General features: G+C 38.3%; 1 protein-coding gene across 1 annotated transcript in view; it reads left to right on the top strand.

Annotated features, from left to right (window-relative positions):
• Positions 1-13624, top strand: part of LOC126268254 (apolipoprotein D) — a 115506-nt gene extending 101882 nt beyond the window's left edge. The window contains exons 2-3 of the mRNA XM_049973896.1: positions 7942-8170; positions 11591-13624. Coding sequence (XP_049829853.1) covers positions 7942-8170; positions 11591-11886 — 525 coding nt within the window. The 3' untranslated portion in view covers positions 11887-13624. The remainder of the gene's footprint in view (positions 1-7941; positions 8171-11590) is intronic.
• Positions 13625-15023: the final 1399 nt, after the last annotated feature.

The raw sequence follows: 15023 nt of genomic DNA, 5'->3' as shown, positions 1-15023 counted from the left end.
TCTCGTGGTGCACACTATATTAAGCGTTGCTTGTATTTTTAGGTCCACAAATGGAGAGGGGAAGAAGCAAATAATGTTATTATCAAGGGTTTCCATTATGCACAGAACATTGGTTTGTTGAGTAAGGACACAGATGAGAGTATAAGTTTGTGGGTCATGTATGGTAAACCACTGCAGGTCCTGTACGTTCAGGAACAACTCTGGTGTTGGTTGAGAAGGCTCTGGTTGGAATCGCTCGACGTATCTCTAAGCTCTCTGCTCGTTTACGAAGTCTGAACAGCGGATATTTTTCCGGGGTTTAGAGGTGCTCCTCGCTTCCGAGGTCTGAGGAAGCGGAAACAGGTTGTTAGTGGCAGGAGGTTGTCCGCGATGCGATGCACGGTTGCAGGACGTGAGCGCCTCGGTCTGCAGATAGGCTGGCTTCCTCTGAACCAGTGTTGCTTCAGATAAGCTGACTAACTCTGTGTTGTTTACGGCGCCTTTCTTACCCTTAGCTCACTTCGATACTTGGTTTAAGAACACTGTTATACATGGTTCTTTAATGTGACCACAGGCCATATTAGACGTCGACGTGCAATAAGCACTCACAGACGACTGGTGGCAGCACTTTCTGTACAAGGCATATGAAACGTGTCGGATGGAGCGCAGAAAAGAGTGCAGTCGTCGTCGTAATACGGAAACGGAGCGATTTAACCGACGTCCAAAAGGACATGACCCTAAACGGATAAAAATGGCTCTGAGCACTATGGGACTCAACTGCTATGGTCATCAGTCCCCTAGAACTTAGAGCTACGTAAACCTAACTAACCTAAGGACATCAGACACATCCATGCCCGAAGCAGGATTCGAACCTGCGACCGTAGCAGTCGCACGGTTCCGGACTGCGCGTCTAGAACCGCGAGACCACCGCGGCCGGCCCTAAACGGATAAATTTGTAAACTAATCACATGTCTCCATGGCTGACGTATAGCGTGCATGGCAAAATGGCGCTGTCTAAAACCGGCACCGAAGCAACTACGGTGTACCACTGGCCATAGATGGCAGGGGTGAACGATGGCTGCATAGATGTGTACAGGCGAATCGACTGGAGACGTGTTGCCTGGTCAAACGATCTCGTTTCAAATTGTACCCAGCGGATAGACGTGCTGAGCAGTTGACCGGCCCAGACGAACCAGAGGGCTACCAGCTGCGTCTCCTCAACGACCGTTCAGTGAACGTTGCTACCCACGGACCTCCGCATTAGCCTCCTGGTTCTTGCACCCATACTGACGACTGTTCGTCGGGAAGGCTGGAATTTGCACGCCAGTACCGCAACTGCACTGAGTGGCGACAGGTGACCTTTGCAGATGAATTACGTTTTTCGCTCCATCAGACATGCCGTAGGAGCGTAGAGACCTGCGACAATCGACGGAAGCGCCCAGGACGGAGGAAGGAGCGTTATGATTTGCGAAATGTTTTAGTTACATTCCCTGGGTGATATCGGTGTTGTGGAAGTCACAATGGATCAACAAAAGAATGCCTATTTCCATGAGGACCATGTCCAACCGTACATGGAGTTGATTCCTGCATCTTCCACAGGACAATGCAACTTGCCACTCAGCTCGGAGTGTACGTGCGTAGGTTTAAGAGCACCAGGATAATTTTACGGTACGCATGTGGCCACCAAAGTCCTCGGATTTAAACAAAATCGACAATTGGTGGGACCTGGCAACCATGAGCTGTTGCATAGCGATTTGATTCACGGATCCTGTTATATGGCTCCTTACGTGTATAGCGACATTACATTGATGCCATCTTCAGACCCCACACGTCATAGTCGTAAGACTGTGACGTGTGTGGTCTGAAGATGGCATCAATGTAATGTATGAAACTGGTAGCACATAAGAAGGTCATAAAATAAATTTCTACGATACGTATGGCTGTTGGTAAATTATTGCATCAAGAAATACATGCCAATCTTTGTCCCACAGTCCATAATGGATTAACAAAGATTGGTGGGACCAGTTCAATCGGCCTGCACGTGTCTTGGATCTTCAACCGAGAAAACAATTGCAGCTGACCGCAGCAATAGAATCGGCATGGCTCCACATACCTGTCGTTACCTTCCAGAACGTCAGTGATTCTCTTCATGCACTTCTCGCAGCTGTCCACACTGTAAAAGGTGGTTATTCAGGCCTTTGATAGGTGATTGCATTAGCGTGAATGGACGTTGTGCTTTCCTCGTCTATTTGGCAGGGATAGACTTCTGTCTAGATCTTTGCAAAAGTTCGGTGGGATGTTTAATACTGTTTATCTTATAGATAAGAGGGTACTTCCCGTTGTACCAGTTATGATGTCTTGTTCCTTTTCCTTCATGCATGGAGTGCGGGAAGAAACGCTGTTTAAAGGTCTTTGCGCGCGCTGTAATTTGCCTAATCTTGCCCTCCCAATCCCTACGGGGGCGATACGTAGGGAGCTGTAGAATGTTAGATACTTCACTTACAATTGCTTATTGAAACTGTGTAAGTCGGCTTCCACGGGGTAGTTTCCATAATTTTCAAGCGACTGCCAGTTCAGTTCTTTCAATACTCTATGACACTCTCCCGTACGTCAAACAAATCTGTGGCCATTTATGCTGCCCTTCTTTGTATGCTTTCAGTATCCCGTGTTTGTCTTTGGTACGGATCCCACAAGTTTAATCAATATTTAGGATGCGGAGTGTTTAGTTATCATTTTGTATGACTGTTTAGTACTGGTTCTTGAAATTTTCTCAAAAGGCTTTCGTGGTATTACTTGTGTGTATTTTCAAGTGGCCAACAATTCAGATTTTTCAAGATTTACACATCTGAACATTTAAAACAAGTTGTCAATATCTGCACCATTCTGAAATCGTAACAAGATCCAACTGAATATTTTACAGCTTTTTTCATATAGATCTTCATTATAGGTTATTGTATAATCTGCGAAAAGTTTGCGGTTACTGTTAGTACTGTCTACATTGTCATTAACTAGAAGACGAACAGCAACGGTGCCAACACACTTCCATGGAGTACACATTAATATACTTCTATAACTTTCGATGACCCACTGCCCAATATAATATGCTGCGCCCCTTCTATTACGAAATCAAAAATCCAGTCACAAATTCTACTCTCGATAATAATCGCAACTGTGCCACTAAGTCAACTGCTTCTCTGAAGTCAATGAAACTGCATCTCCCTGACTGCCGAGTTCCAAGTCTTTCAGAATGTCACGTGAGATAAACCGAGTTGACTTTCACACGATCGATGTTTGCGAAATCACTGCTGGTTGGCATTGAGGAGGTCATTCTGTTAGAGATAGATAACTTCGTTTGAGCTCAGAATATGGACTAAGATACTAGAAAAACGGATGTCAAGGATACTGGACGGTAATGTTGTGGTTCACTACTCATCCTCATTGCGGGCTAGTGTGACCTGTGATTTCTTCAAACTAATGGGAACAGTTTCTTATTCCAGGCATCTCCTGCAGATTATGGTTAAAAGAGGGACAAACTAAGACGAAAATTCGGTATAGAATCTGACAGGCATTCCTTGGGGCTCGGGAGCTTTGTTAGATTTTAGCGATTTAAGTTGTTTATCAAGGCCACTGATACTAATATCTATAGCACTTATCTTCGCAATGGTGCAAGAACTGAATTGGGTAAATACTCCTGGACATTACTTACTAAAGGAAAATCCGAAAGCGGAGTACAGCATCTCTGATTCTGCTTTGCTACACTCAGTTTCGTTACCTGTCTCCTACATGAGTATCTGGACACTAATTTTCGTACCACTGACATCCTTTACATACAACCAGAATTTCTTTGGGCTTTGTGGGAGATATTTCGACCATTTTCTGATGCGGTAGTCATTGTAGGCTTCACACATTTTTCTCTTGACAGCCAAACGCGTTTCATTCACGATTTCTCTGTCTATTTGCAGGGTGCTCAGAAACAGTCTGAAAAGCTTGCAAGGGTGTTACAGGACAGGTTGTGGTGAGAAATAACTCTTAAGAAAAAGTTCGATACGTTGCGCCATTTCGAGTTAATTTGTATTAAAGTGAGCCAATAAGCCGTTGCCCGCATAAATTCAAGTGGTCCGCCAGAGACGATGTCGTCAAATGTGTTCTTCGTTTGGTTTCCTAAAACCGAACAACAGAGCGATATCAAAAACTGGACATGGAATCGGTGGTAAGGATCAATCCCGAGCCAAGGACTATGCAGTCTCGTGCGCTGTCATCTACACTATGAGAACAACTGACGCTAATTGTATCTGGTGGGTCACTTGAAGCCTCTGATTTGTTGTGCTGAATCGTTTAGGGTGAGCCTAAAGTTGGCGCATATCTAGCAAGTCGCAGCCTAGCTTGTCACAGATACTTTGACGTCTCTGGTTCAAGTCTCTCTGTCGGGTCAGAACCAGGTGGTATACTGCTGCAAATTGTGAGTGTCGTACAAACTCTTTGGGAAAGGCTGGTTTTCTCAGCCTTCTCTGCCAGTCGTTGGAGTAATTCAAATATGAGCTCGGATTCCAGACGATATGCATCGTTTCTTCCAATTTTCGCCACAACCTGCAGTTGGTTGGGTCCTGTTCCCTCAGTCGCTGCCCAAATAGTTTCTTCAACACGTTAGAGGAGGCCCTAGCACATTCACACTGGACGGACCTTTGTACCTTGCCATCACTTGTCCCATAAGTGGAACAATTATTCGCCGTACTTTTGAACTGCCGACGGTTAATGGCCCATTACCCTATTGCATTTGCTTCCTCACGACACATGAAGCAGCAGTTTTCCCATGTGAAGTCTCACTTTCTCAATTTCGGCTTCACTGGATAACAACACCACGAACTTGTTGATTAGTTGGATAGGGGAATTATCCTTAGTTCTGCCTGGTTCCTGTCTCGCCTGTACAGGACAACAAGCTCTACCACAGACACTCTAATTAAAATCAAATGGATGCTTTGTGGCAGATTTTCTACTTCCTGTAGAGGAGGTAGGGTAGACAGGAGGGGTTTTCTTAGGTACCTCGAGTACCTGACGCTCGGGAGCCCTCCCAACACATCCGTTCGCAACAGCTTCCAATCACTTGACAATTTTTCCCTGAAACTTTTTGAGGTTCTATACGCTGACAGACTTGAAACCAGCGACAGTTTACAATAAATGCAGACAATGCGCATCCTTGTTGAAAGGGACAACTAAAAGTAACACGAAATATTAGTTATAAAATGTGCTACAGTGACTGCCAATCACAAAGCCAATTTGGTACGCAATATGTTATGCACAACAGACGTAACTTTCGAAAATCGTCAAGAATACACCTTTCTTGACGCAGACATGCCCTGAAATTCAGGTGGAAGGACTGTTAAAATGGTGTAAGCAGCAAACATTGACTATTCCCTGATGCCACAGCACAAAATACGTTTTTCAAGGCGCTGAACGTACAAAGACACACAGTAAGTCACAGTTTTGATACAATCGGTCCAAAAAACTCATTTAAATTTAACATAAACTTTGGGACCTAGGTTTCAGTATTCGGTCTATGTTAATAAGATTTCAAAGTGGATCAAAGACCGACAATCTGCTTTAAATGTTCAGAAACGTACAATTTTGACCTTCACTAGACGTAAAAGACTACGGTATCAACAAGTCACAGTTTGTTTGATCCATAGCAGAGTGATACAGAGATTCTGAAAGAACTGTACTGGCAGACTCTACACGACAAATACAAACTGTCCCATGACAGCCTTCTTAGAAAGTTTTCAGAACCAACTTCAAGTGAGGACTAGGAATATGCTGCAGTGTGAGAGATGTCGTGAGGAGAAAAATAGGCTAATTACAAATCACCCAAAAGCGTTTAAGCAATTATTTTCTCCGCGCTCCATACGCGAATGGAACGGGAAAAGCCCCTGTTACTGGTACAATGGGAAGTACCCTCTGCCACGCAATTCAGTAATTTACATAGTTCAGATGTAGATGCCATGTTTATTTGACACATGTGATTTTATTCCCATACATAACAAACACCGGAAATCGGCTTATATACGTAAATATAAGTAAATAAAAGTGCGAATTGCAGGGATATTGCACTTAGCTGATTTCGTGTTGCCTTTTATACGAGTGTACCAAAGACAAAGCACTGACATCTTTCGTTTGAGGTGATATACATAATAACCTTAATATCAACTACATTTTCAAGAGTAATACTTTTTATTGGCAGGAGTATATTATGACAAGTCGTAAGCAACTAGCCACCTACCGTGGTTTGCACGAAAGGAAGGAAGGTAAAGTTTTATCGTCACGTTGAATTGATGTAGGAGTGCGACAGACTTTTTTTAATCAACAGACTGTCGACAGTCGCTAAAATATATATCCAACATAACGCTGTGTGAGCCTTGTTGTCATCGAATGCATACAGACTGATCGTAGTTGATGACAAACAAACAGCTGCAGGATACATCACAAATAAAGAATGACAAAAACGTTCATAATCAGGCAACCACCCAGCACGCTGCTGTTGCTATACCACGTGCTAATAGTTGAGATAAAAGAACACATGCTGCAGTGTGATAAAACACAGTGTAACATGCTCAAGGTACTTACATGAGCAGCCTTCTTTAAAAGTTGTCGCATTAGATGTCGCCTGCGCATCAACATCTACCCAACTGAGAATAATTCCGCCCTTTTGTAAGGTATTTTATACGTGAAAATGGATTAAATAAATCAGTGCACTAAAATTTCGAAATAAAGCTACAATGTTTTACAATTTTTAATCATAAATTACAGTTTTACAAATATCTCATTTATAATGTATTTATCAAAACTATGCTGTTGTGGCAGCTGCAACGCCAATATTCCACTTTCATTTGGCAAAGATTCTTTGTCATTGGCGGACAATCCTACACACCGTCCTGCACGATGCTGCACTTTAATTTTGGTTAGTATTATTGCTGTCCTTAGCGCTAACTTGTTTCTCTATAACTCGTCCTTGCAGGTGTATTGTAGCTTGACCTATCGATTCAGTGACATTTCAGGAGCTTTCGTGTCTTTGAGTTGTCATGACAACCGAATGTGAACTCTCAAGCCAGCCTGCAGTGTGATTCTTGTCGCATAATTTCATGTACAGCTTAATATAGTGTCTCACATCTTTAGCAGTAGGTGTCCAAAATTATGAACTAATGTTTAGTAGCTAAGTTATTAGCATTAAAATTTTGTTGTTATAAAAAAGATTTTTGTTCCTACTTTTGCAATCTTTATATTTTACGCCTGGTTTAGTATCTTCCAATGCTCGAAAACTCTCAGGAGAAAACTAAGAGACTTTCGGAAACTTTTCCCATTTCTTCAGTAACAGAATAATGAATTGCGCCAAGCCCACAATGTTTTCTTTTTGTTTTCATATATCTTGAATATATTGTGTTGGCAATTAGCTCACTATATTCTCATTATCCATTTTAAAGTATTAGGTGACACATCGTAATCTGTTGCATCCTTTAAGACAAAAATGCCATCTTTTATGGTTTTGAATGCAAGTAACTGACTTTCTATCATTAATAAAACTTCGAAGCCAGTATAACAACAATAAATGCCTCTTTTAATGCCTGTTTTTACCTAATAACTGTGTATAAAATGGCTGTGTAGCACTTAAGATTTGTTCTGTTGACTGTCAGTGTCTGTACTAATCACAACATTCTTGCACAAGTTTAAATTACAAAGAGAGAATTACTATAGGTAGAGTTTTTTGTTTTATTTGAATATACGTCATGATAAATCAATATATGCCTGCAGAAAATGGGGCAATGAGAGTCGCTCATCTCTGCAGCAGATTTACCGTTTTTGTTCTTGTCAGGAAGCTATGTACCCCATTTTTGTGTTTAACATAGTCTTAATCTGTTCTAGTAAAGTGAGAAAATTAAAACAACATTAAACACAGTGTGTATGCCCTGTTCACAGATGCTTGGCCGATGGTTTGTGGTGCAGTACTACTCCAGTTCAGAGGAGGCGCTGGCCTACCGGTGCATGCGAGCAGAGCTCTCGCTGTCACCCCTGCGGCCTGAGGTCTCCATGAATTTCACGTATTCCTTCACCGATGACCCTGACAACGAGCTGCTGGCGGGCAACATCACGTGGGAGATCCCTGATCCTGCAATGGCAGCACACTGGGTACATGCTGAGGACACCTGTAAGAACCGATAGCCTTTATTTTTTTAAAAGAATGTTGTTGTCGTTGTCTTCAGTCCTGAGACTGGTTTGATGCAGCTCTCCAATTCACGATGATTCCGGACTCATGAAGGAATAATATGCATTGTTAATAAAGCAAATGGTTGTCCTTCATGAGTCCGGAATCATCGTGAATAATTTTGTGAACAAACCCGTCTAGATCGCTTAATAAATTTCTTTACTGCGCCGTTTTCGCTACTGCCATCATCAGATGGCAAAACAAGGTTCATTGTTAGTTCTAAAATTGAATACTGACAATGAATATTGTTTTGTAAGTTCCTGGTTTTTGATATCTGATGACAGCAGTAGCCGAAACGGCGTAAAAAATTATGAAGCGATGTTAGATGGTTTCATTCACAAAAAACTTTGCGTCATGGCACTTTGATTCACCAAGCTGTCATTTATCATCTTACAGCTGACAAAAACACGTTAACACAGTTTAGTTTGTTCCTTTAACCAATGAGTTTAAAGATCAGCTGCTTGTTTACAAAGCGCGTTTTAGACTATACTTTCCTCTGTCGTCTTAGAAAATTTTTATGTCTCTAGTGACCCTGTTCCTGATTCTGCTACTACTGTGTGTAAAAAATATACAGATGTTAAATTAGGTTAAAAATGTGAACCAATTACTATATTTTATGTCATCAGAATTTTTTCCCAACGGTGTTCTACACAACTCTTTATTATAATCTGAGCAGGTCTGCAGCATGTGCAAATTATCCTACACGTTGGTGCACTGGTAAGCACGGTACATGCAATTAATGTGAATGTAGAAGAATAATGCTTACCGTTAGCTGCGTAAAACCTAGTTCAGTATGGCAAAATCAATATCATGAATAATTTGTAAATTAAAGCGTTCTAGACAGGCTAAAAATATAGTTAATTGCGCACAAATCCAACTAACCGGGATGTGGGAACGTATTAGCTAAAATAACTTATTGAAACTGGAAAACATTTGTTCACGTGCCAACATCTCATTATATTGGACAGCAAATAGTATATAGAGTGAGTAATTATCATATACTGTATTTAGCGATTTTTTATTATTGTTATTTAAGTACTTAGAAACCGTAAATAAATGAAGATTGGTTGGTTTAGTTTTCTTACAATGTGAATAAAATGTGAACCAAAGGACTATTTAAAATGTGTAGTGAAGAAAGTGAATATCAGTATCAAACTAAACCTGAAAGTGTCATTCTTCGTAGTGATGAAAGCTAAAATCTTGATCCAGGGAATTATACTTACTTGCTTCAACATGCGTTATTGGCTTAACAACAATATGCATAGTGGCTGTTGAAAGTCAGGCTGTGAGGCAGACACATACTCACTGGACACCAACATGATGAAAGTTTGCTGTCAATGTGTTGAAAAAAAAAACAGTAATGTCCAACAGCTGACAAGGTCATTAGAGATGGGCACTGGCTTTATTAGTCTAGGATGGAAAAGGAAAAACTTAATTAACTTCAGTTGATTTTGCAGTATCTCCACTCATCCAGAATGCGAGTCCATGAGGATGTGCGAGGCTATATGGCTTTGAAAGAGGAAGTTATTGTCCATGAAAATACATTGTTGTCTAACATATTAGAAAAAAGTTTGAGGTAACTGTAAATTTCACAAAAAATATGTTGAATGAGAGGAGATAAATATTGTACAGTACGTTTCAGGAATTGTAATATATTTCACTATATTGGGATCTGAATTTCGTAGTTGTTAAATTACATTTCTACTCGGTATCAATACAGGGACTGTCGATGGCTCACAAACTTGTATTATGATGAATAACGTCGATTTTTTTTAAAGAAAATGATGTCTTCATTCCTCTATTCCGAATAAGTTCTTTATTCAGAGGGCTACTGTTAGATAATCCAATAAGACAGGCAACTTACGATTTGAAGAAAAGTATTATTTACTGAAGGCTAAATAGCAAATACAAGATAACTAACAAAAAGTGTGGAAGGGAGAGAAACAGACATCAGTGATACATATAATGTTATTTTATTTACATGATGCACGTCTCAGGTAAGCAGCTTGTGATGTAATTGATGCAACATTCTATATTTAATTACTCTTTTAGCTACTCTTTTAAGTGCACTGCCTGTACTTGCTCACACTTTGTATCTAGTCAACAGGAGAACAATTTTTTATACTGATATAAAAATGGTTTACATCATCGTTTCCCATTATATATACTTATGAAAGCTCATTCGGATACTTCCCTATGTATTCGTATTTCGCAGACATGTTAAATTGGAGAAAATGATACCTACATGAAATGAATGTGCTGCTCCTCAAACTGTTGAGCTGTTGTAATAAGTTGAAAGGGAGTCTCTTGTGTATCATTTAAAATTATGACAGTAAATTTACAACTCCTTACATTTATCACTTGAGACTTTTGTAATTAAAAGTGGATGGAATGTCAAAATTTCCTAAAACTGACATTTTCGTAGATATATCCTTTATTATATATGTATCAGTACAAAAATCAACTGCAGTGTCAGGAAATTATTAAAATATTGGATTATTATGTGTGACTGCGAATTATCCTTCAAAATCATGAAACTTTCTGGCAGATTAAAACGGTGTGCCGGACCGAGAAACTCTAATTTCAATCAGAAAAGTTGTTTGATCTTTTTCTGAGTTTACTGAGGAGGTTACATACTTGTTTGGAAGTTATTTTAAGGAAAATAATTTTTGGTGCGAATGTATTTTATATCAATTTGTTACTTCAAGCTATGGTGCAATGTGCTGAGATTGTAAAGAAAAGGATATTTTTATTTGCCCCTAATTGTAAAGACAACACTAAACATAATTTAAATTTCCTAGATGGCTTTTAGCTCTTTAAAATGGATTCATAGTGAATTATCCTCCTCATTTGCTTTTATCTTTCTTCGTTCTGGTATATCTTACAGTTTTACATCATGGTTGCAATGCTTTATCTGCTGTACGATCAACTCTTGCTTTTGGAACAGTAGTTTCTGCTGGGTATCTGGGAATCAAGACATAAATCACAACAACTTTGAGCAAACATAGACTAAAACTAATATTAGCAGCCCAACAGTAACCATCATCACTGGTGCACATATGTAATTTAAAATATTTTATGTAAGTCATTCCTGATTTCCTATACATCCTTGAATCATCCATATTAGGATCCATAATACCCAAAGTGCTGAAATAAATGAATGGCATGCTGATGGTACAAATATCTTTTATAAGTTTTTGAATCTTATCTTTTATCAGAAATACCTAAGTCAGTGCTAGTTTCACTACTATAAAAAACTAAATTTTTGTACTATTTTTAACCATGAAGCAGATTTGTAATTCATCAAGTAATCTGTATAACTGTTTGGCAATGATTTGGTTATATTATCTCTCTCTTTTGCAGATGAAGGTGTCTACAACACATTTGTTGTGAACTCTGACTACAAATCTTGGGCACTTCTACTCCACTGTGCTGAAAAATCTAAAAGCCCGCGATATTTATCCAGTTTCATTATGAGTCGTGTACCTGGTCTTCCAAAAAATGTAATTTCGTATTTACGAGAGAAGCTACCGCGCTATGATATTGATCTTTCATTTATGTTCCCCATGCAACAAGACAACTGCCCTCAAAGTAATGGTAATAGGAAACCACCTGGGATATCCAATATGCTGAGAGGTCACCCACTTAAGCACAAATGAAATATTTGTTGTGGGATTCATGTAGCAAAAGACTGTGTTAGTAAGAGTACAAATATGTTATTAAGCATTTCAGATGTTTATTGCAGAAACTTTTTACAAGAAAATGTGTACAGATTACTGTGTTATGCTTCTGGAATACAATGAAAATACATTTAAACGCTAGCTATATACTAAATTGCTATGTTAATACAAATGTATTTTTCTCTTACAAAACAAATAATTTCTTTTCTGTGTCAGCCATTGTACAGTTGTTTTCGCACTATCTGATATTTCTGTTACACACACCATTGCACATAGATTTGGACTGTATGCGAAATGCACCTTTTCAGTCAAAGAAGTCCTATAACTTATAGTTTCTGTAACAATGAGTACTGTGTTTACAATATAAGAGTGTAATTGGACACTCATGTTACTGTGAAGATTAAAATTAATTGTAAAATAAATATTTTAGTTACTGTCCTCCTCACTTATTTAGAACAAAATCTATTGTTTTTAATAAATGTCTTAATTTTTATTTGTTACAAATATGTTTTTTTTTTAATTTTCACAATAGTTATGAAAAACTGATTGTATGGGGCAGACTTTGATCAAATTCGTCATTTCCCTTTATCTTTCCAGATATTCCTTTATAAAGTAACCATGATGAATTACATGTCATTTAAAGGATGATGATCCTACAAACGCAGAAAGGAATGTGTTCCTGCTTAAGTTCAAGATTGTCATTACTGTATTAAGTACAGATTTACTTAGAAAATCAAGTCTAATTTCAGTACATCACTAAGTATTTTTGTTTATAAATGCAATGTGATATAACCCCATGACATAATGTAAATGAGATGCATTCCAAAAGAAGACAAAAATACAGAATACATTTCTTTGTGAATAGGACAATAAAAGAAAAATAATTCGTGATTATTTAGTAGCATAGTGACAGTCGTTCTTTCTGTGGACAGTTCAAAAATCTAACTGCAAAAGAGCATAGAGATATTGACCCACTATGCATTTTACATGATGAATAATATAATGGTGTGCAGAAGTACACATATTTTGTGAATTATGTACTTTTTGATATTTTAACATAAATATTTCTACCAAATGGATGACTAGCTATTCTATCTTCATACGTTTAAACAGGTTAGATATTTTACCTCTGCTTCCACTCTGTAAAGGAATGTAACATATAGTGTGGCTGTGCTTCATAAGGTATGTTCCTAAGCAACAAGAAATCCCATCGTCTGTGAACAATATAATCTGATAATAGTTAATCACGCCATCTGCTGAGTACACTTGAGTATTTTTTTCCTGTATTATAGTACACTGAGATTTATGTTATTGTTTAAGCTCTCTGAAACAAACACTCATCTTGCATGTAGCTAGCTTAAATGTTATTTAAATTTTGTTAGAGGTTGGATAGAAGGTTTTACGTGATTCATAATGTACTACAACGCATAATAGGTGAATTAACCAAATATTTAGACATTTCTTACTCATTTCCTTTTTTTCTTTTTAATGAAAGGATATACCATAGCAAAAATAATGATAGGTGTGTTTGCTTGAGTGACCCAACAATGAATCATGATGTAAACATATCAAAATATTTCAGAAAAAAATATCTAACCAAAATATTACAAATGAAAAGTAAACCTTGTTGTATTATGTTCTGTAAATTCAGAATCAGAACAATGTAACAACCTATCAAGAATTTCGAATAAAAATACGGATAACTCTGGTAATCTGCATATGTGTGTTAGTGTAAATGCCTATATTCTTATTGGATCCTGCAATACAAAATAGGTGTTGCCACTGAGGAGTGCTTTGAGGCTTGCAGGATGAGGAGTGCCGTACTTAGCATCTTGTAACCGATTTACAGCAGGCTGAAAAGTCGAATGTCCAAAAACCGTTTCAGCATCGCTCTGAGTTTAAAACCTGTGTGAGCTTTCAGATTTGCAAAAGATAAGTGACTTAATATCCTCCATACATGTAACTTGTGATAAAGATTTAGTATTCCAGTAACTTGAAATGAGGGTCTTACAGTTATTATTAAATTTTGGAAGATTATTTACATTAGAGAAGCAAACTGATGTTTATACTGACTGAAAATGTGCATCACATGTACATTCCAATGTTTGTATGTTTCTGGTCTGCAAATATGCACGTAACAAAACAATGAACCTTGCACCTCAGTAGAGAAAGAGAGAAAACAGGAAATGATCAATAATTTAATAGTAAGTAATAACTATGAAGAAATTCTTTTAACAAGTGCTCAATTCAGATTCTCTAATGGCTTCTCTACAGAGGAAGTAGTATATTTCATGAACTCAGATCTGGTAGAACTAAACAAAAAAATTATGTTGTTTTGTATTTTCTGTGACTGTGCGATAGTCTTCAGTTGTGTACATCATGAAATTCTTCCAGGGGAATTGAAGTATTAAGGAGTTAAAGACATATATCTACGCTGAATGGTTGAAGTAATATATTCACAACAGAAAACAGAGGGTCACATCATCAAATTATATGACAGAAATAAAACTAATTTCAGAGTATGGAAGCATTAAAAATGGAGTCCACAAAGTACAATACTCAAACCACCAAAGATGTAGATGTTTGGGGACACTTCAGAAATTGTTATGTTTGTGGTAGACAGATGTATACTTATAAAGTACACAAATTCATCTATACCAGACACAGCTATGAGAATAGTGAAACCAGCTTACAACTGATTAACAGCAATACCTTAGAAAAACTCGTATTTGGAATCCCATACAAATGAAAATGGCTCACTGGTATCAGAAATACACTAACCTAATTATGCATAAAAACTGAGATGGCGCAAGCACTTGGTCTACTTAACTGAAAACTTCAATTCGGCCCGCTTAACACTTGAAAATATTCCACACAACACTGACCTGCATGTGGGATCGATAAGATACGAGTACTTCGCCTACGTTCACTCAGTACTAAAAATACTGCTTTATGAAGAATTCATAATAGAATATTAAATTCTACTGCTAAAATCTGTAACAAGTTCCTAGCACGCATCGGGTAGGAAACTGGAAGTCTCCAAGTATTCAAAACCATATAATGAGTGTACTCCCTACCACCGTTGGATAAGCAGCTGCAGCAGCAAGTCGTATACC

The sequence above is a fragment of the Schistocerca gregaria genome, chromosome 1, assembly GCF_023897955.1.
Source record: "Schistocerca gregaria isolate iqSchGreg1 chromosome 1, iqSchGreg1.2, whole genome shotgun sequence".
NCBI classification, from domain to species: Eukaryota; Metazoa; Arthropoda; class Insecta; order Orthoptera; family Acrididae; genus Schistocerca; species Schistocerca gregaria.
Note: the sequence above shows the minus strand (reverse complement) of the source record. Positions and strands in the feature narration are given on the sequence as shown.